General features: G+C 56.1%; 1 protein-coding gene across 2 annotated transcripts in view; it reads right to left on the reverse strand.

The window, feature by feature from the left end:
- The window catches only part of ADCY5 (adenylate cyclase 5), a 146967-nt gene that overhangs the window by 33282 nt on the left and 94484 nt on the right, over positions 1–19201 (reverse strand). The window contains exons 4-10 of one of the 2 annotated variants that reach the window (XM_032335217.1): positions 11995–12106; positions 10298–10425; positions 8419–8577; positions 7347–7488; positions 5348–5488; positions 1000–1022; positions 27–171 (exon numbers count right to left, since the gene is read on the reverse strand). In XM_032335217.1, the coding sequence (XP_032191108.1) occupies positions 27–171; positions 1000–1022; positions 5348–5488; positions 7347–7488; positions 8419–8577; positions 10298–10425; positions 11995–12106 (850 nt within the window). The remainder of the gene's footprint in view (positions 1–26; positions 172–999; positions 1023–5347; positions 5489–7346; positions 7489–8418; positions 8578–10297; positions 10426–11994; positions 12107–19201) is intronic. The other variant, XM_032335227.1, reaches the window with a different exon arrangement.

Genomic DNA, 19201 nt, shown 5'->3' on the forward strand with positions numbered 1-19201 from the left:
CCTCCTTCCCACCCAGGGTGCCCTACCTTCTTCTCTAAGTCAGGCTCCCTGAAGGTCAAGAGGAACTTGCGGACATGCTCAGACCGCAGCCTGTCGATGCTCCTGGCGTCAATGGCGCGGCCCAGAAACTCGTCCACTTCATCCTCAGGGTTTGCACTTTCTTGGGCATTCCTGGGGAGCAAGAGGAGCAGATGCAGGACAGGCTGACCACCAGGGGGCGCCGCTAGAGGGCCCACCCGGCGCCCTGGACCCAGGCCCATCAGAAAAGTCCTAATAAGGGGCGGGGACTCTGGGACTGAGACCAGGATGGCCTGAAGGCCAAGTGCCCCCTCTTAACTGCACACGTGCACAGAAAACTGCCCATGTCTGACCCTCTGGCTGAAGGGCCTCGCTGACAATAGGCTTTTCTGAACTATTGATACATTATTGTAGTGTAATAATAATATGACTTATCATAGAAGGTCTAATTGCTTTTCCCCACAGGTGACAGTCTCTGCTCTTCACTGCCCAGCTGCACTGTCATCCCAGACACCCTCTGGGAAGCGGGTTTCATGATCAGGCTGCTGCACAAAAAGCCTTATTCCTCAAGGTGACACCCAGTCGTCAGTGGGGTAGCTAGCGCCCCAGAGCGGGGAAGTAGAAGAGATAGAAGACATTCCCTCAGGGCACTAGGATGTAACCAGGGCCAGTGACCAATGTGCTGGGTCTGCATTTTCCTGAGAGCTGCGGTTCCTGTGTGTGTGTGTGTGTGTTGTGTGTGCGTGCACAGCCATGAACAGAGTATGCATGTCTGTAGTTGTGTGTGCACACGTCTGTGGGGTGAGGACACACGGGCGGCCCTCGTGCCCAGCCTCTGTCAGCAGCAGGGGCTCCAGTCACTCTCAGCCAAGACCGTGAGGGCGCACTGCCCACACAGCACGGGGCAAATGAACTATAAGGCAAACTTGGGGCTATCCCTCAGGCCAAGAGAGCAGGAATAAAGAAAGGCATATTACTCACTTGTCCTTGGGGTCTTCGAAGCCCTAAAAGAGAGGGATAGAGAGGGAAGGAAAGGTGTATGAGAACAGAGAGGACGCTTCCAGAAGGGACTGTGGGAAGGCAGTCTAGCTCACCAAGGAGCCTACCCTGAGGGAGGCCTGTCACTCAGGAGATTTTTCTTCCTTCCTTCAGCGAATACAGCCAGGGTCTTCCTATGGGACAGGAGCTGTGCTAGACACTGCAGGAGGCCGGCACTGCAATTTCATGTCATCCACTAGTAAAACCCAGGTGTCTAAGCAAATCCTATCACCACACCCAATTCCCCAATCTCCCCTTCTTCCTGGACCCAGGCAGGGTATGTCCCTCTCAATTCTGCTTGAAATAAGCTTGGAACAAGAGAAATCACTGCGTGATCAGTTCCCACATGTGTGCACACCCCCCACCCCCACTGAGCACACAAAGTTCCCCCATATGTGAGCTTAAGAGAGTTAAACGCCAGTGACCTGCAGCAGCCTTCACGGTATCTGAGAACAAGTGTGTTCTTCCAAGGCCAGAACTGGGTGGGCACCCGGGGGGTGAGAAACCTGCCTGCCACAGGAGTGACTACTGCTCACGTACCCTGGGCAGGGTTGAGTGTGACAGTCCCTTACTGGTTGCCAACCTCAAAGCCCTATTTACAGTTAATCTATGCCGTCCATGAAAATGTGTCTCAGGGTGTGACCAGGTGTGGCAGAATGGAGGGTGGGTTCCCTGAAATGGGAAGGGCATAGAATCTAGGAGGCGGAGGCATCAGCAAACAGCCTCAGGGCCGTTTCAGATAAGGCTCAGGTTGCCAGGACAAGGACAGAAGGCTACCTGTGGTTTCTAGCGGCCCAGTGTGGAGCTTATTGCTGGGTAAACACAGGGGTCAGCAAGTGCCAGGTGAACCCAAATCCTAAAACACCGCAGACATGTTTTGAAAATGCAAAAATCAGGATTTATGTTGCTCTCCATGAACCAGAGCTGCCAGATGCTAAAAGAGATTGGGGCCCACACTGCCCCGGTGTCTCCATTCTGTCCCCGAGGGGAGGGCTTCCGAGGGCCTCGGCAGCCTCTAATGGCAAATCCAAGTGCCTGACCTTGGACTCTGAGCTCCTCCCAGGCTGCCTGGCAGTGGTCCTCCCTGGACCAGCCAGGCCTTCTTCTTGCCCTCCTACCATCATCAGGCCCAGGCCACAAGACCTGGCCCATGACACCACCCCAGCCTCGGCTGGAGGAGTTGGGGGGGTGGGGCTCACGTGAGTGCTCCACCGGGGGGCAGGCCTGTGCTGGGTGCTCCCAGGATCCGTCAGGCATGAGCTTAAGGGAAGCCAGACAGCCAGCTCTCCACAGAATACGGTGGGGGGGCTGGCCCTGAATTCCATCACAGGGGCCGGCCATGACTTTACTCTGGGACCAAGGACAACGGCTTCTGCTGCTCAGAAGTAGACCTGAGACTTTTTAACACACCTGTTTCTGACTTTCTCCTATGCTCTTTTGGTCATCTGCTGGGGCTGGGGGTGGGGAGCAGGTCTGCTCCGTGTGCCTTGTTAGTGTGGAGAGCTGAGCACTGGGCTGGTGTGTTGGCAGACTGACCATGGCAGACGGTCATTAAGAACACAGTCCAGGGATGCCTGGGTGGCTCATTCAGTTAAGCATCTGCTTTCGGCTCAGGTCATTCACCCAGGGTCCTGGAATCGAGCTCCATGTCAGGCCCACATTCAGCAGGGAGTCTGCATCTCCCTCTCCCTCTACCCCTCCCCCTGCTCATAATTTCTCTAATACATAAATAAAATTTTAAGAAAAAAAAAGTAACCCAGTCCAGTAGACGGCGTTCAAGTTCCCCAGCCTGCTTACTAGTTCCGGGACAGCAGTCCTCCACCCGGCTAGGAGGGCCCCCAGACAGGTTCCTGTAGTTTGTAACACACCACTTCCGGGGAGCAGCTCTGATTCTGTTTCATTCCCAATTCCTGTCCCTTTGGGCCTAAAAGCAGGAGCAGGGGCTGTGGCCCCTCCGCTCACCCACGGGGAAGCGCAGGCTCTGATTTGCCCGCCGGGCAGGCGAGCTGTATCTTCCCTGAGCACTCCGGCCCTGCCCACTGCCCCCCGGAGAACGGAGGGCCTCCCTGGCTAGATGAGCAGAGGCCCCTCTGGGCCCTTGCTGTCAACCTTCTTATTCCTCAGTACCCTTAGGGAGACAGGCCTAAGCACAAACCAGAGCAGCTCGCCACTACACTTTAAAAGCTGAGTCCAAGTTGGAACAAAATTTAAAGACGTTAACTGATGCCTACGAGTTGGTACCTTTCTTAGCACTCCCAGTCATGCTTAATCTAACCCCCACCCCGGTCACTGGCCGAAGTCAGGGGAGAAGCTCTTCCTCTGTGTATCCTTCTCAAAGATCTCAGGCAAGCGTACCACCAAATGCTGACGGTGTGCCAGGCAGCTTCTGGAACCACGCCATCCTCAGCCTGGACATTCTGACTGCATGGAGGGGGCGTGGCGCGTGTCCTTCGACGCTGGCCTCTGGTGACTCTGCCCAGCCAGGATGAGGGCCGGGGAGTCTCTTCTCCCAAAGGCTGCGGCAGAGGTGTTCCCAGCACTCTTTGTCCACACACTTTCCTGTCCCTCCCTGCTGGCGAGGCAGCCAACACCACGGAGAAATCCTGTAGCCCGTCTCCGCCACGACACCCCTTCTCTTCCAAGGCTCCTGGTCTTAACAATGATTAATGTGTCTGCTAAACCAGTGCTCACACTCCCAGCTGCCTCCTTTGAGACTCTGAAAGAACTAAAGACTGCACTTACACCAAATATCACCAGGAAAAAAGCTTCCCCACGACTCTAAAAAGAGAAAGCCCACCGGGTGCCTTTCCTGCCTGCTTGTGGCTCTTCCACTCCCCGCTCCCACAGTCTCCTTCTCTCCTCTGTCCTCTCCCTCCTATCTTCCTGTTCCCCCTTCCCTGCCCCCTGAACGACAGCCTCCCTCTCTGCCCCAGGCTCTCTGTGATTTCCGCCCCCTACCTCTGCCCAACCCCTCTCTGGTCCTGGTCACACGGATACACGGTCCACAGGAGATTATGAAAGGGCTGGGGCGAGAACAGAGAGAGGAATCACCAATTGCTCTTTGCTTTGGGGAGGCCCCCCCCGCCCCCCAGGAGGGGAAGAGGTGGCTGGAGATCTGTAGAAGTCCAAATTCAAAGCCCTGGAGGAAGGCAGGCACCCTTCCTCCACTCTGCCCCCTCATAAACTTGGTGTCCTATGAGTTGCTTCTTTACCATCAAAAATTGAAACGAAGGTCTTGACTCAATTCATTTTTTGATCCTATAGGTTTTCCTTAAACCCTTGTCATCTGTTAGTTGCCAGCTAGCAAGGAGCAGAGTGGCCGGGTCCCCAGCCTGTCCCTGGCTCAGTCTGCTGCCTCTGCGGGATTTTCATAGAATTTACCTGCAGTCCCTATTGCTATAGCTAAAATGTGGTCAAACCCACAGACCCCAAATTTGTGATCGCAGTGCCAGCATGCCCCATCTTGTTCCAGTACTCGGGCTCCGAGGGAGCAAAGTGCCCCCCAGACACACACACAGCTCCCTGCACCCTCCGGCTTCACTCACCCCTCTCCCCAGTGTGGGCACCTCCTGCCTGGGAACCAGGCTGCCCTAGAGCTAAGGAGCGCACGTGGATGTGGAAGCCAAGCTCTCAGAGGAACAGAAAGAAAACACTGCTGCTGTACCCTTACCTGATCTGTCATCCCTCTTCTTCTTCGTCCCACCCTCTGAATTATTTCTGTCATCCCTGGCAGAACCCAGACAGTACATCCCAAATTAGGCGGCCCCTGGTGTACTCAGGGAGGGCCGGGGCTGTCTGTCCCTCCAGGCAGGCAGGGTCACTTAAAAGGGACGTAGCATCCTTACCATGGCCTCTGCCCATCCAATCTGCCTGCCCCACCCCAGACACCTGCGGTTAGCATGGGTACTTCTCAGCACAGAGGGCTAAGGGGACCATCGCCTGGTGCTTGCCAGAAAGTACTGAGATGGTTTCTGAGCCCGAGGATGTGTTTCAGCTGCCTGGGAAAGGTGGAAGGTGCTGGAAGGACGTCTGAGGAGTTGCTGCCCCACCAGATGGTGTCATGGGAGGACTGAAGGCTCTGCCTGGACTCGGGGTCTGCTTCCAGCCTTTGGGACTCACAGAGAGAACCCAGGGCCAGAAGGCAGGCGCTCTGGGTAATAGCCCAGTGTTGCTTCTGTGACTCTCCGAGGTTCTGTCAGGCAACCTGAGGGGCTTGGCCCAGTCCTCACACCCATGGAAGGCCCCAGCGCCGGAGCAGTTTCAGCCCGCACGCTGCCCCACCTGTACTTACCATCCGCTTCATCTCCTTGGACACCTGGTTGCCCCCCAGGTGGTTGTAGAAGGGACGCTCGGCCCCCCAGTGGGGTGGGTTGTGCCCGATGGAGTTGGTTCTCTGGCGATTCATCTTGGCAATCATGGCCTTTTCTTCTTTCTGCGAAAGTAAAACAGACAACATCAGCCTGTGGGCAGAGCCTACCAGGTGAACCCGAGTGGGGCGTTTCTCATCCCTCCTGGGTGCCTGGCCACGTAGGAATTAAGGAAGGTGGCCTTTCCTTTGGTGCACAGCTGGAGCCTAGTCTGGGATCCCGGAGCTCAGTGTAGAAAGTCTCCTAAATGCCTTCCCACTCCCCAGGGTAGCCCTGGCTGGCCTAGGTGGGAGGCTGGTCTCGTGAGAAAGCAAAGGGGTGTGGGGGAGACTGTCATTGGCACGGAATTCTCAGGGAGTGGGCAGAGCCTGGGTCCAAGAGAGGAAGAGAGGAAGAGAGAGGAAACCAAGGATTCTAGTCTCCACTCGACTTATCCCAAACAGGCATGTTCTACCGGAGAGGCAGCTTCTGGAGGTTCGGATCACTAGAGCCTGAGAGGCAAAGGCCAACATACGTTGTACAATACACAAGTGGGGCCTCAGCCGTCTCCCCATATGCCAGCCACGATCTCTGTCTGCTCATCCACCCATCCGAATGGGCTCCAGGCGGATGGTTGGAGAGGCCCTGGGGAGACCAGAGGCAGCCTTCCCCTCAGCTCCCTCTCTGAGCCTGGAAGGGAGTCCGTCGGACCAGGGACACAGCTGACACGGCTCCGGGTGGGGTGGGGTGGGGTATGAGGTATCACTCCCTGTCTCCATTTCATCTTTCTGGACCACCTGTCAGAAGAACATGACCCAGGGAACCCAGAGTAGCAGGTGAGGCCTGAGCCTGAGCGGGGCAGGAAGCTGGGGCTGAAGACCTTGTCACCCTGACAGAGGGGAGGGTGTGGAGGGGCCGGGAGGAAGTCAGTTCACTTATACTCTAATCAAAGAGCGAGCAAATGTTCAAAAATCCTCCCATCCTTCTCTGTGTTCTATGGGGGACCCGACGCAGCTCCTGTCCTGCTCTGGGAAAAGAGGTGCCCCCCCGGTGGTGTCCTTGTCAGGGTGGACATGCCCCCAAGGAGCCCCCAAATGTACCTTTGGGGTCACCCAAGAATTTCTCTGGACTTTTCTCCCAGCTTAGTTTTATCTTTCATTTAACTTCTTACAAAAGAAAGAGGGAAACTTCTCTCTACGAAAGGTCACTGACCAATAGGTCAATTCAATGGAAAGATTCATTGGTAAAAGGTTTTTTAATCTAGGGAGAAATAGAAAATGTTCTCTTTGTTCGCTTTTTAAAAATTAAGAACATGGAACATGACACTATTAAAAATAGAACGCCGAAGTCTGCTAATAATTCAGTTTTATATTTGGGCAAGTGTGGGCTGGGACAAAGGGAGGGAGGCGAAAGGGACTAGAAGGTGAAACCCTGGAAAGGATGGAGATCCTCCAGAGAAACGAAGATGTGTCGGGACAGAGGGCAGAGACAGTCAGGACACATAGAGGCAGAAAATGGCCCAATATCCACCTGGTCCAGGCAACAGACAAGGAGCAGGATGGACACGAAACCAATGGTTGGACAGAGAGTAGATGGTGGACAGAGTCCCTGCTGTTTCATTTCCATGCCTGGCCTGCGGCTGTGCTTTGGCTAACTGATTTGAGGCCTGTTGCATTTCTGCAACGGGAGGCAAAATTAAAACACTGTTGCTTTGCTGTTGGCCTTTGCAAGCCCTCTGTAATGCTCACGAGCTTCCCCGACACAGGAACCACAGTGCGTGAGGAGTTCATGCCCGGACTCAAGGAGAGAGCGAGAAGAGAAGGGAGGGGATGCTGTGAAACAATCCTCCCTAGAAGAACAAGTCCCCACAGCCCCCGCCCCCCCCCCCCGGGTTCTCTCCGCCCCACCCTGGCCCCCCAGCCCTCAGCCCCCTCCCCGGCCCACCCGCTTCTGGGTACAGCGCAGGATGAGGAAGGTCTCGATACTGTGCTCCTTAAGGTAGGCGTTGCGCTCGCCCCCACAGCCCGGCTCCACCTCGTAGTCCCCATTCAGGTAGTTGAGTGTGGCCTTGGTGATGTGGATACGCCTGCAGGTGGGGAGGGACGCGGGGAGAGGAGGACAGAGAACGTGACTTCAGACATCTAGCCCCCACGCAGAATCACTCTGTGACCGACTCTGTCACAGATCAGATCCCAGAGCCCAGCACTTTGGCTCAAACGGTAACCCCAGCCTAGATCCCGACCTCGATCTCAGTGTGCTGTATCCCTCCACTGTCATCGTCACGGTGGCTCCAGGAGGCCCCTTCCGAGCTCGTGTCCACCCTGAGCATATCATATCCCACTTAAGTTGTAGCATTGTCATAGCGGAAGACATCACTGGCTCATGAGGAGGACACAGCCTCGGTCCCACAAACTTTGCTAACCTGCTCTGAAGCTGGCAGTGGCCCCAGCTGAGAAGAGGCCTGGGCCCAGATCCCCCAACCACACACAGAGGTCCTTTTATTACAGGCACTGTTTCTCCTGCAGGTCCCTAATAGGTCACCGGCTCTACTTCCATTCCTTGGAAACACCATGTTTCCTATACCTGTGCCTGTCCTCACCTCAGTCCCTCGGACTGGCTCTCTCCCCACCTCATCTTCCTCACCTGTCAGAATCCTGCTCAGCCATCCAGGCCAACCCATGTCCCACTTCCTTTCTGTCCTGGCTACTCTGAAATTACCCATGGTTCCTCCGGCCTCCAGAACTCTACTCCACCTATCCCATCGCACAACAAGTGGCCCTGTTTTATGCAAATATCTTCTGGGTGAAGTTCTGGGCAAAGGTTGAGAGGATGGTCCCTACAACTTGCCCTGGTGTGAAGCAAGTCATTTGTTAAGGAGCGGAATTTTTACTTAAATTCTGCCAACCCAGAGTTGCAAGTTACCCCATCCTGCCCACCCCAGGATGGGCAGACCCCCAGACCCCCAGACCCCCAGATGGGGGTGGGCTGGGGAAGTTAAGTCTGGACCCTCACTCACCCTGCCTTGCCTCCAGCTTCCATGTGGTTGGCCAGCGTGACGTCATTAGACCAGACGTCGAACTGCCACTTCCTGAGACCAAGGACACCGCAGTGTACTCGCCCGCTGTGAATTCCCACGCGCATGTTCACGTTCACCCCTGTCACCTCCCGGACCAACCTGGGGATGGAGCAGGGGTAAGGCTAGGAGAGGGTCAGGGACCAGGCGCACAGAGTGGGGGCGAGGCTGGAAGGCACGGGATCGGGGGTGTGACAGAAGGTGCAGGGGTCAAAGAGTCACTTCTCTCTGGTCCAGCCCAAACCCAGAGTCTGAGACTGTTTCGCCTGAGGTGGGCAGGGGCTGGGCCCTGGTACTCTGCGGCTCCAAGCAGGGAGGCATCGCTTCCCAGTGTGGCCACAAGGGGGCACAGTGCCTCACACTCCCATCAGGACCCCACTGCTTCCCCAGGAAGGCACCTTGGGCCTTCGCTACCCTCAGTCAATTCAACTGTATTCTGAGGATGCAAATGCTGTTAGTGTCCACTTGAGCCAAACAGGGAAGTTAGAGCCGCTGCAAACCCCGTTTGTGTAATGCTCAGAGTTGTCCCCATTGCTGCTTCTTGGATATTAATGGCGTGCTGAGCAAGGTGGTTAACTGACTGGGGAGGTTCCATGTGCTCAAAGCAGCACCACTTCCCACCACAGGCACCACACCCAGGGCTGAGGGCGTCCCCGGGACATGGGGGACCCCTCCGTGGGCTGCAGGTTGTGACAGGAGCTATACTGCTCTGGGCATACGTCTGAGGCCCGAGGTCTGCAGAAGAGGGTGCAGGAGCTCGGGGCAGGGCAGGGGGTTACACGGTGTGTACTCTTTGGGGACCTGCATGCTCTCAGATACCCTGGTATAGGCCCACTCAGCCAGTGGCGGCCCGGCAGCTTGACTTGGACCAGCCCTGGAGGCTTGCCCTCCTCCCCGCCAGCCAGCGAGTGGTGAACACCAATGCAGGGAAGAGTTATGTCATTCATCATTTCTCTTGTCCCTGCTGGAATGTGCCTTCCATCCACAGTGCCTCAGGACCCTTGCTTGGGTTGCTAGTATCTCATTCCACCTTTCTGGCTTAACTCCCGGACCACATCCTGCATGAAGCCTCTCCTGGTCCTCCCAATGGAAACAAATGCCCCTCCTGCCCCCATCTCAGTCTGCCCTCTTCACCTGATGCCGTCCGCTCTGCATGACTGGGCGGCATACAAGGGCACTCAGCAAACACTGCCCAAAGGGGCTCCGCCAAACCAAAGGGACCCGGCCACCTTCCTGGACAGCTGCTCTGCCCCTCACCTTGTCCACGGTGGCTCTTCCTTTGCCCCTACCCAGGCTGCTTCTGAAGCTCCAAGTTACTGAGCCTAAGTTTGGATTATCTCCACATCTTTTAATAACCAGGGCTCCTTCTCTGGCCAGCAGTGACCGAGAATTGGCCAAAGATCCTTCTTGCTATTGCTCCCACGAAGGATGGATTTTCTTAAATGGGGACACCTGCATTTGCATCCACCTGGCATGTTGTATTACCCTGGGGAGATGTTTAACCTCCGTGCATCCAACCTCTCTCACCTGGGAGGAAATGGGGCTGGGTGGCCATGGGCCCTGAGAGGTGAGGGAGGGAGGCACAGGGCACGGCACAATGGCCAGCTTGTCCTCCTCGCCTGCAGAGCTGGGGCCACACCTCCCACTGCCCCGGAGTCTGCAGAGCTCTCCCTTCCTAGGACACGCTCCTCTGGGAAAAGCTTCCCGGGCTGCTGTGGGCAGAAGAAGCCTAGGAGAAGGCTCTAAGCCGGGAGGCACGAATCAACTCTCCAACATCAGGTCCTCAGGCTGTGGGATGGTCCCCTCCCAGACAGGCACTTACGAGATGGCCTCAATCATGTCCATGCCCATCTCCACGCAGCAGTGGGCATGGTCAGCCCTCGCTTCCGGCAGCCCAGAGACACAGTAATAGCAATCCCCCAGGATTTTAATACGTAAACAGTGATTCTCCTGGAAAGCAAATTAATTTTAAAAATTAAAAATAGTAGGAAAGAGAAGTGGGAGGGAAAGAAACGGGAAGCAAACAGATTCACCCCATGCCTGGAATAACTTGCCTTTTAGGGCAGCGAGCACAGACAGATGCATGGCCCCAGCCCCAGGACAGGCTTATCAGGAGCTGAGAGGGGGATGGAGGCCCAGCTGAGCAGCCCTTAGGCATTCCAGCCTCCCCAGGCTCAGGAATTCACTTTTGGGTCACTGCTGAGACCCAAGAAGAGTGCAGTGGGTCCGATGTGGGAGCAAAGAGGGCAGACTTATCAATTCACGAAGGTCCCAGGTTGAGAGTCGGTGTCCTTGCTTCTACTCCCAGGCCCTGAGAATGCTCTGGCCCTTGGCCTAAGGCTCTATGAGAAGTTTTCTGATTCTCCTTCTTTTACAAAAAGACTGAAGCAGGAATGAGACTTAACCAAAGCTTGCCTGCCCCTCAGCCTGTCTGAGATGTGACCAAACAGCACGCTGCTAACCAGCAAGCATGTGAGGACTAAGACCTCCCCACCCCCCAGAGCTGAAGTCCTGCCCACTGCTGCTCCTGAGGAGAGTAACCGGGCACAACGGGGGTCGCCCAGCAGGTCACAACTGAGCCAGAACTCGGACTCGGATGGGATGTCACTAGTCACCAATTCTCAGCTCTCCAAGTCTGGCCACCAGAGGTTACTTCATGAAGTAGGACACTGGGACTCAAATGTCCAAGAGGCCTGGATTCTTATTTAAGGCCTGTCCAATGCCTGATGGCCCAGCATATATCCAGTTACCCTCATCCATAGTCAGGGGATAAAAACCACCAAGCCAGTGTGAGACCCGCCATCTAATGCCCTTGGAGGCCCTGGCACCCCTCTGACCGGCACCAGCCTCTCATAAATGGTCTGATGGCAAAAGGAAACGTGTCCGCCTGCCGGTGGACATTGCAGTGGGCAGCCCTGATATAAAATGACTCAACAGAGGTCCGGAACATCACTCAAAGACACAAAAGCTGGAGAGGATGGCAGTATAAACAGGGACTGAATGAACAAATATGTCATTTACCGCTCCCTGGCCTGGGATGCTACTTCCAATTTGTCTGAACAGCACAGAGTCCTCTTTCTGGAAGCCTCTGGGGGGTGGCACATAGCTGTCTGCAGGCCATTTGGGATTCAGACTCATTCTCTTACCACTCTGGCCGAGCTCCCCAAGAAAATGGCTCTACGGGCACTGAATCTGCCCCACCAAACAGAAATTCCTCAGGGGCCTGGGCAGCATCACCTGCAGGCTTTCCCATGCCCTTCCTCAGGTGGAAGGCTCACTCCCTTGCTCCCTCATGATCACCGACATACAAAGACATGTCCAACTGTGTGAGGTGTGAGGAAACACAGCCACAGTGCGTGCATCCCCCCTGCCCAGCAGGGCACATGCTGGCCCAGGGCCCGTCCCTGGGGCTCACAGGGCCTTGGCCATAGCGCTCTCCCTTAGGCGGCCCAGATGGAGCCAACCTTCTGGCTCTGGCACGGGCCCCGGGTGCCGGGGACGGCAGGGAGAGTGACTCACCGCAGCCAGCTTGTCAAAGCGGGCGAAGAGCTCGTTGAGGGTCATGACCAGCTCCTGGGCAGTGCACTGGGATGCCAGGCTGGTGAAGCCCTCGATGTCGGCAAACAGGATGCTGGGGAGACAGGTGGAGGAAGACCCCTGTGAGGGAGGAAGGACAGGGGACGCAGCTGCTGGCCAGCAAGAGTCCTGGGGACGGGGGGCTCCAAATGGCTGCTGGGGAGGGCATCAAGTGTCCCTGGCCCTGGAGAGTTGAGGGAGCTGGCCTCTCCATGCAGCCCAGGAGACAACTCTATGCTTTCATCGTGCCCTCACTCCCACCCAGGATGGCGGTGGGGTGGGGTTGGGGCAGAGGCATATGAGGCCTGGGAGTGTGCATCTGCCTGAGTTACCGAAAACAGGGCCCTGCGCACCCCCACCCCCAGTTCTGTCCCCTCTTGGGCCTGCCCTATGTGACTCCTGAACAGCCCCTTCAAGGTAGCTGTGGCCTTTGATTCATGGGCTTAGAAAGTGTTCCAGGCCCCAGTGTCAATCCCACTAAGGTCTCACTTCCCAGCCCCACAGATAGGGTTTCGGGCCCAAGCCCTCCATCCCTAGGGAGTCTCTAGAAGGGACAGACTAAAGAGGCTTGGGGAGGAGAGAGAGAGAGGAAGACACAGACAGCAAACATGTCCGGAAGCCTCCAACTCGTCCCTGCCAGCAACGGCAGCCTCATCCCCAGGCACGGAGTCAAATGCAGCAGCCGGTCCCCACGGTGGTTATTGTGGGTCTTCTGTCTGTGTCTGTGGTTTATGTTCTGGAGACCGAAGCCATCTTCCTTTGCTCACAGTACACCACTAGAGGTGAGGCCCCAGGGCTGGAGTGTAGAAGGGCTAATGGAGTTTTTTCTTTAAGTAGACACAGAAACGTAATAACCCTCATGTACTGAGATGGGCTGGCTCAGGGCTGGGAGCCTGCAGACTGAGTCTTCTCACTGAGTCCTCCATGCAGCCCTGCAGCAAAGGCTTGGGGTCTCCTTCTCACGGAGGAGGCGGCTGAGCCTCCGGGAAGAAGCTGCCGACAGCAGCATGGTGGGCTCCTTCTCCGAGGTCCGTGTTCTTCCCTCTAGACCACAAGGCTCCTGAAGCCCCAGACAGCCTTCCTTTTTTAAATGAGGAATGTAGAACAAGCATATTTTGTCATTCTATCTGGAAAATATGCATTGGTGCATTAAGCCTGTCTTTCTATTCTGATGTTTGATACCTGGGACCTCATTGACCCTGGGGAGCCTGTCAGTCCCAGGCCGGTCGGGTCTCAGAGATTGTCCAACAGCTTGCCTTAGCGTCCAGCGCCCCATAGCCCAGCTAGGCTCTCACGCTCAGGCCATGGCTCTCCTGCCCTAATCACCCCAGGGATGGGTACCAGACTCGGGACGGTCCCTGCAGCACAGAGCCCACTGAAATGGTTCCAACTAGCCTATCCCAAGCCTACTTATCCATTCCTTCCTGCAGAAACCCCAACAAAGTCCCATCCTCAAACCCCTCTCGCTCTGCCTCCTGACCCGCCACTGCAGCACTTCCCCAGGGGCCCCCACGGCTTGGGGGCGACCTGCTCACTTCTCCCAGGATGAGTAACAATGTTTCCAATGGCAGTTGTCTCCTCACCTCTTCGCCTTTGCACATCTGGCTGGTAATAAAACCTGCCTTTTAAAACAACTGGACACTGTCCTGTGCCCTTATGTGTATGAACTCACTTGAACACCACAACCAGCCTATGAGGTCAATATCCCCCCTTTACAGGCAAGAAAATGAAGGAAAACAGAGAGGATGCGTCCTGTGCCCAAGGCTACACAGGCAACCTGGCTTCACAGCCCAGGAGCTGAACCCATAAATATGAAGCTGTTGGCCCCAGAGCCATCTTAAGTAAATATGAGCATAATTCAGGGGTCCAGCATTGTGAAAGGGGCAGAGGGAGCCGGAGGGGCTGGTACGGGTCACCACACATGGCGTCCGGGACTCCTTCAGGAGGGGGCACCCTCAGCGGCTGTCTGCCAGCCCACATGAGGGGAGGGGCAGACAGACAGGCCAAATGAGGGGAAAGAAGAAAAGCTGAGGAGGAGGAGTGGAGAGGAGAGACACTACCCCGGCTGGCCACAGAGCTCGGGAAGGCAGACAAGCTGTTCCTCAGCAGGCAGCTAGGGGGGCAGGGGCACAGATGGTGCGAGGTGGTCGGGAGTCTCCAGCAGCCTTTGATGCCTGGGGTCTGACCAGGCACATGGGCTCAGCAACCCCCTCCAAGGGGAGTAGACGGGGAGTGCCTTGCGTCAGCATGCGTGGTAAGAGGAGCAGGGGAGGGAAGGCTGCCATGCCCCCGATGCTGATCTCAGCCCCCTAACTAACTAGAGCCCCCTCTCCACCCAGCTGCCACTTCTCCGCCAGTCAGTCAGGCAACTGGCCCGTTCCACTCAGGAACAAGAGAAAGGTCTCTCCCAGTCTGTGGAAAAGTGCCATCACATAGATGTTCTGGAAATTCTTCTTTAGCTCTCAAGAATCCAGAGCTAGTTCAGGTTGGGGTCAAGATCCACGGCTCCAGAGTTAAGAAACATTCCCCGGGCTGGAGCAGTATCTTGAATGCAAAGCCAGCAGATACCACACCCGTAGCTACTCCATGCTAAGTCCAACGCTACACAGCATCAGCGGCCAGCTGTCAGCGGGCCGTCCTGCCTCTGAGGCTCTGGGCAGAAGCCTTCCTTGCCTCTCCCTAGTTGCCAGTGGGGGGTGTCCACGCATGGCATTGTGGGGCTGGCAGCTGTGTTATTCCCAACTCGGTCTCTGACCTCCCGCGGCGCTGTCCCTGCGTATCCAGGTCTTCATACAGCATTTTCCTCTTCTTAGGAGGTCCCCCCTTATATTGGATTAGGGGCCCACCCTACTCTAGCATCTGAACCTGATTTCATCTGCAAGGACTCTATTTCCACATTCACAGGGACCAAGGGTCAGGACTTCCAACATATGTTTTAGGGGAACCCAGTTCAACCCAATGTTCTAATGTATGTTTGTTGAATGGAAGAGAATAGTCACCCTTTCAAAGCAAGCAAGAGGCAAGACCGGTCACCTCAGCAGCTCTTCCTTCAATCCCATGGGGCATCTTGGAGTCCCAAGCTAAGTCACCTAAGACAGGACTCTGTGGGGCCCAGGGCCTAGGTCCATGGGATGAACGGCAGAACAGTTACAGAGGCCGTGAGTGGCTTCCCAGTCCATGCCAGGAGGCGTGGGAAGCAACGGTGGTGTGTGAAAGGCCTCCGGGGGGCCGAGAGAGCCGGAGACCCCTCCAGCCTGCTGGGGTCTGCTCTTCACAGCCCCTCCTCGGGGGGAGGAGTCTGGGGGCACAGGCTGCCGGCAGATGAGCTGGGGCGAGACGGAGCCACCAGCCCACTAGAGAGGAGTGGCTCCGAGCAGGGCCCAGCGCGGGTTGCTCCCTTGCGCAGAGGCTTGGACAGGGTCTCCAAGGTCTCAGCTCTGCTGCCCTGCGGCCTGTCCTACACATTCATGAAAATTCTGCCTCCTCTACATCCCCCCACCTCCTGTCAGAGGGAAGTCACACGCCTCTGCTATCGCCTCGGTACAGGGTTCCCCTCCATGGCTGTCACTCAGGAAGCGCCTGTGTTTTTGAGGTTTGCCCAGCTGCAGTCTGTTCCCCCAGCAAGATTTCCTGATCGGCTCTTGGGTGACCCTGAAGGCCATCTTCCAAGCATGCTGGGCCCAGAGAGGCATCGAGGTCCTCTTCCATCCATCAGCTCACTTCAGAGCTCAGCTTAGCAACGCGCTTAGGCCCTGGCAGTGGGGGCAGCGGGGGCAGTGGGGGCAGAGGGGGCAGAGGGCATGTGGAAGCTGGGCCGGCCCACCGTGGTGGCGCACTCCTCCCTGAGCCCAGCCATCCATCCCTTGCGGCCGCCTGCCTTCTCCTCTGCAGGCCAGAGCGGCCAGGCCCCGAGGCGGCCCAGTGACCACAACAGGCCTTTCAGCATTCTGCCGCATTCGGCCCAGCTTCTCCACACGCGTTCTTGGGGAGGCACCTCTCCCTGCCGTTTTTCCCTCTCGCACCTGCAGGCGCTGTGACCTGACAAAGATGTTGGGGTCTGACCCTGCCCCTGAACAGAAGCCATGCCCAGCAGCCCCTGGGGCACCCAGACACAGACTTCTCCTCACAGTCTGGGCGGAAGGCTGCACCAAGGACCTGCTTCTTGGACCTGCATTTCTCGGCACTGTACACGGAGGGGACTCAGGAAATGCTGGGAGGCAAACCGTCTGTCGAGGCCAGCCCAGGGGGCGTGGGGGTCTGGGGAAACAGAGGTCATCGGGCAAGGGCAGGAAGGGAATATGGCAAGGTCTCAGCCCGACTCTCAGGATCTGGGCCTAGCGGGAGCTGAAGGTTTTAGGAAAGCAGGGCAGGATATGCCCAGGAGGTCCCAGCAGCATAGGCTGGGGAGGGGTCTACCCCTGCAGCTTGCCCTCTGTGTGCTCCAAGCCATACCACCTGGGTCCAGGCCCCCAGTACGATAAAGGAGGAACGGTGGGTCACTGCACGCGCTTGGCAAACGGTGCAGTCAGGCTGCTCACACCAACATCTGGCTGACGACAGACACCAGATGACTGGGCATTTTCCAAGGGGGGGTGCGAAATAATTAGAGCAGGGCGTCTGGACAAGGAGCAGCCAGAGAATCTTCTGAGGGACAGGCTGGGAGAGGCAAAGGGGAGAGGCCACTGAGAGAATGCTGAACACACTCGATATGGGTACCCGTTCCACCCTGGACAGCCATGCCCCCTCCACTCTCGTGGCAACGGGCCACCTTCCTTCTGAAAGCTGAAGGGCCCTGTGACTGGCTTGACTCTCGGGATTGGATCCAGTGGGTCTGGAGTCCACAGATGTCCTGGAATCCTTCTTACCAGCCTCGGGGCCTCCTGGAGACCCTATTCCAACCCCTGATCCCCTGGTCCTGTTTCTGCCCACCAGATCCTACTCTCACCGCCAGAGAGTGGACCTCCCATCGCACTTACAGACTTTGTGTTCAGAAAGCCTTGCAAGAGCTGGGGGAATGTGGCCCACAGGAGAAGCCCACAAAAGGTAAAGGGTTGCACCAAGACTGAGCAGTAGTCAGTGACCTCTCAGTGATGAGCTCGTGGAGATTTCTATTGTCTTCTCTGTATTATTAGTTCTTAATTTTCTACAAAGAAAACACATCCTTTGTAGAACGAGAAAGGTTGAAAACTAATTATGTTCTTCTAAGATCTGATTCTAACCCTTCTATCTTCATGATGTCTTTTCTGACCTACCCAACCCAGGATAATTCTTCTTATTCTGAATTCTTATTAGGATCAGAATTTCCAAGGCCTAGCCTGACACATTCAGTGGGTCGGTGTCTCTTCACCTTAACTTCTCTGCCTTCCCCTCTACCCCCAAGGCCCCCAGTTTTGAATCCAAAGAGCTAAAATAACAAGTCCTAGCTGGCTGCCAGCTCCATTCCCCCACTGATCCCCATTCCGTGTCCAAGGACAAACTCGGGTCTCTTGTGAAGACCCACGTCCATGCAAGGAAATGAAGAAACCACCTCGGGCAAGGTGGAGAGGCGAGATGGCCAGTCACTATGGAAAACACAGTGGACTCCCTTAAAATATTAGAATGTAGCAATTTCTCTTCTAGGTATACACCCAAAGGAACTGAAAGGAGGGACTCAAGGAGGGACCTGGGCACCCATGTTCACAGCAGGATCATTCACAATAGCGCAATTCGGCGGAGGAATGGATAAACAAGCTGTGGCGTACACACGCCACGGAGTACTAGGCGGCCCGGAAAAGGAAGGAAATCCCGGCCCACAGTACCACATGGACGAGCCTTGGCCACGTTACGCTGACTGAAATAAGCCCGCCGCAAAAGAACATGTACTGTAGGAGTCCACGGCCATGAGGTACCCGGAGTAGTCAAAGTCACAGGCATAGTGTGGAAGGGTGGTTGCCCGGGGCAAGGGGTTGAAAGGAGAGGAATGCGGAGTCGTTTCACAGGGACAGGATCTCAGCCTTGCAAGGTGAAAACATCTGGAGACAGATGGTGATGGTGGTTGCACAATGATGGGAAAGGTCAAAATGGCCTGTTTTATATCATGTCTATTTAATTACAAGTAAGATAATGAATTAGCTGGTTGTTTAAGAGGAAAGCCCTGCCCCCAGGGGCTTCCCCAGTGGGACCAGATGGGTTATGAGGCTGCTGATCCCACCGCAGTGGGCATGGCCCGACCTCACTGCTGAGGGCTGGACAGTCCCCGAGGGGCAAGCACCGTATCTTTTCTATCTACTCCTAGTCACGCGTGGCAAAGAGGGGCAGCACAATAAATATGGGATGAATGAGATAATAATATAAAGGCCACTTGTGTCTATAGTTGGTATAGCGTAGAGCTCAGAATACTTTTCTTAGTGTCAGGTTGGAGACAGGAATGCCAGGCTTACGGACCATCCCTTATGTGGTCGGTTCCCGGGAATATGACTGGAGATAAATATTTTTCCTCTCTGCCCCCAGGGTGCACAATCCACCCACAGGTATCTGAGCATCAGGGACGCTGTCGTGAGGCCATTATAATTCAGAGCCGCGCCGCAGCTGAGCCAGACTCCAGAACGACCTGGGGAACACAGCCAAGTCCTTGAAGGAGACGGGAGAGGAGATGATAACCTTAAAAGGGGGAGGTTCAGGAGAGGCTGGGGAGAGAAGGAAAGAAAGGGGGAGGAGGGAGGAGAGGGAGCGCTCCCCAGCCCCCTCCACACGTACCCCCCCCCCACAGTTTGGGTTTGGCTGTTACCTCATTTCCACCCCCTGAGTTTGCAGCTCTTCAGCCAGGCCCCCTGAGAATGAGGCTGTGATTCCAGCCAATGAGCCAAGACCCGTACTCCATCGAGAACCCCTCCCAGGGTCCAAACAGAGGAAGCCAAGTGAGGACCAGCGCCCCCTGGAGGAGCCAGCTCTCCAGCCCGCCCCACCATCTACAACCTCTAAAACCGCAGGGCTCCCCGTGAGAACATGTCATTCAGGTGCCAAGCTGTCTCTCTCAGTTGGGACCCATAGGGCAGTAGCGTATCCTTCAGTAGCCTCTCCGGGCTGGCTTGAACGTTCCCTGCCCCCTGAAACCTTTGGGGTATTGGTCACCTGACCTTGACTCTCACCACATACCCTGCTCCGCCTCCAG

Source organism: Mustela erminea, chromosome 1 (assembly GCF_009829155.1).
Source record: "Mustela erminea isolate mMusErm1 chromosome 1, mMusErm1.Pri, whole genome shotgun sequence".
Classification (NCBI taxonomy): Eukaryota; Metazoa; Chordata; class Mammalia; order Carnivora; family Mustelidae; genus Mustela; species Mustela erminea.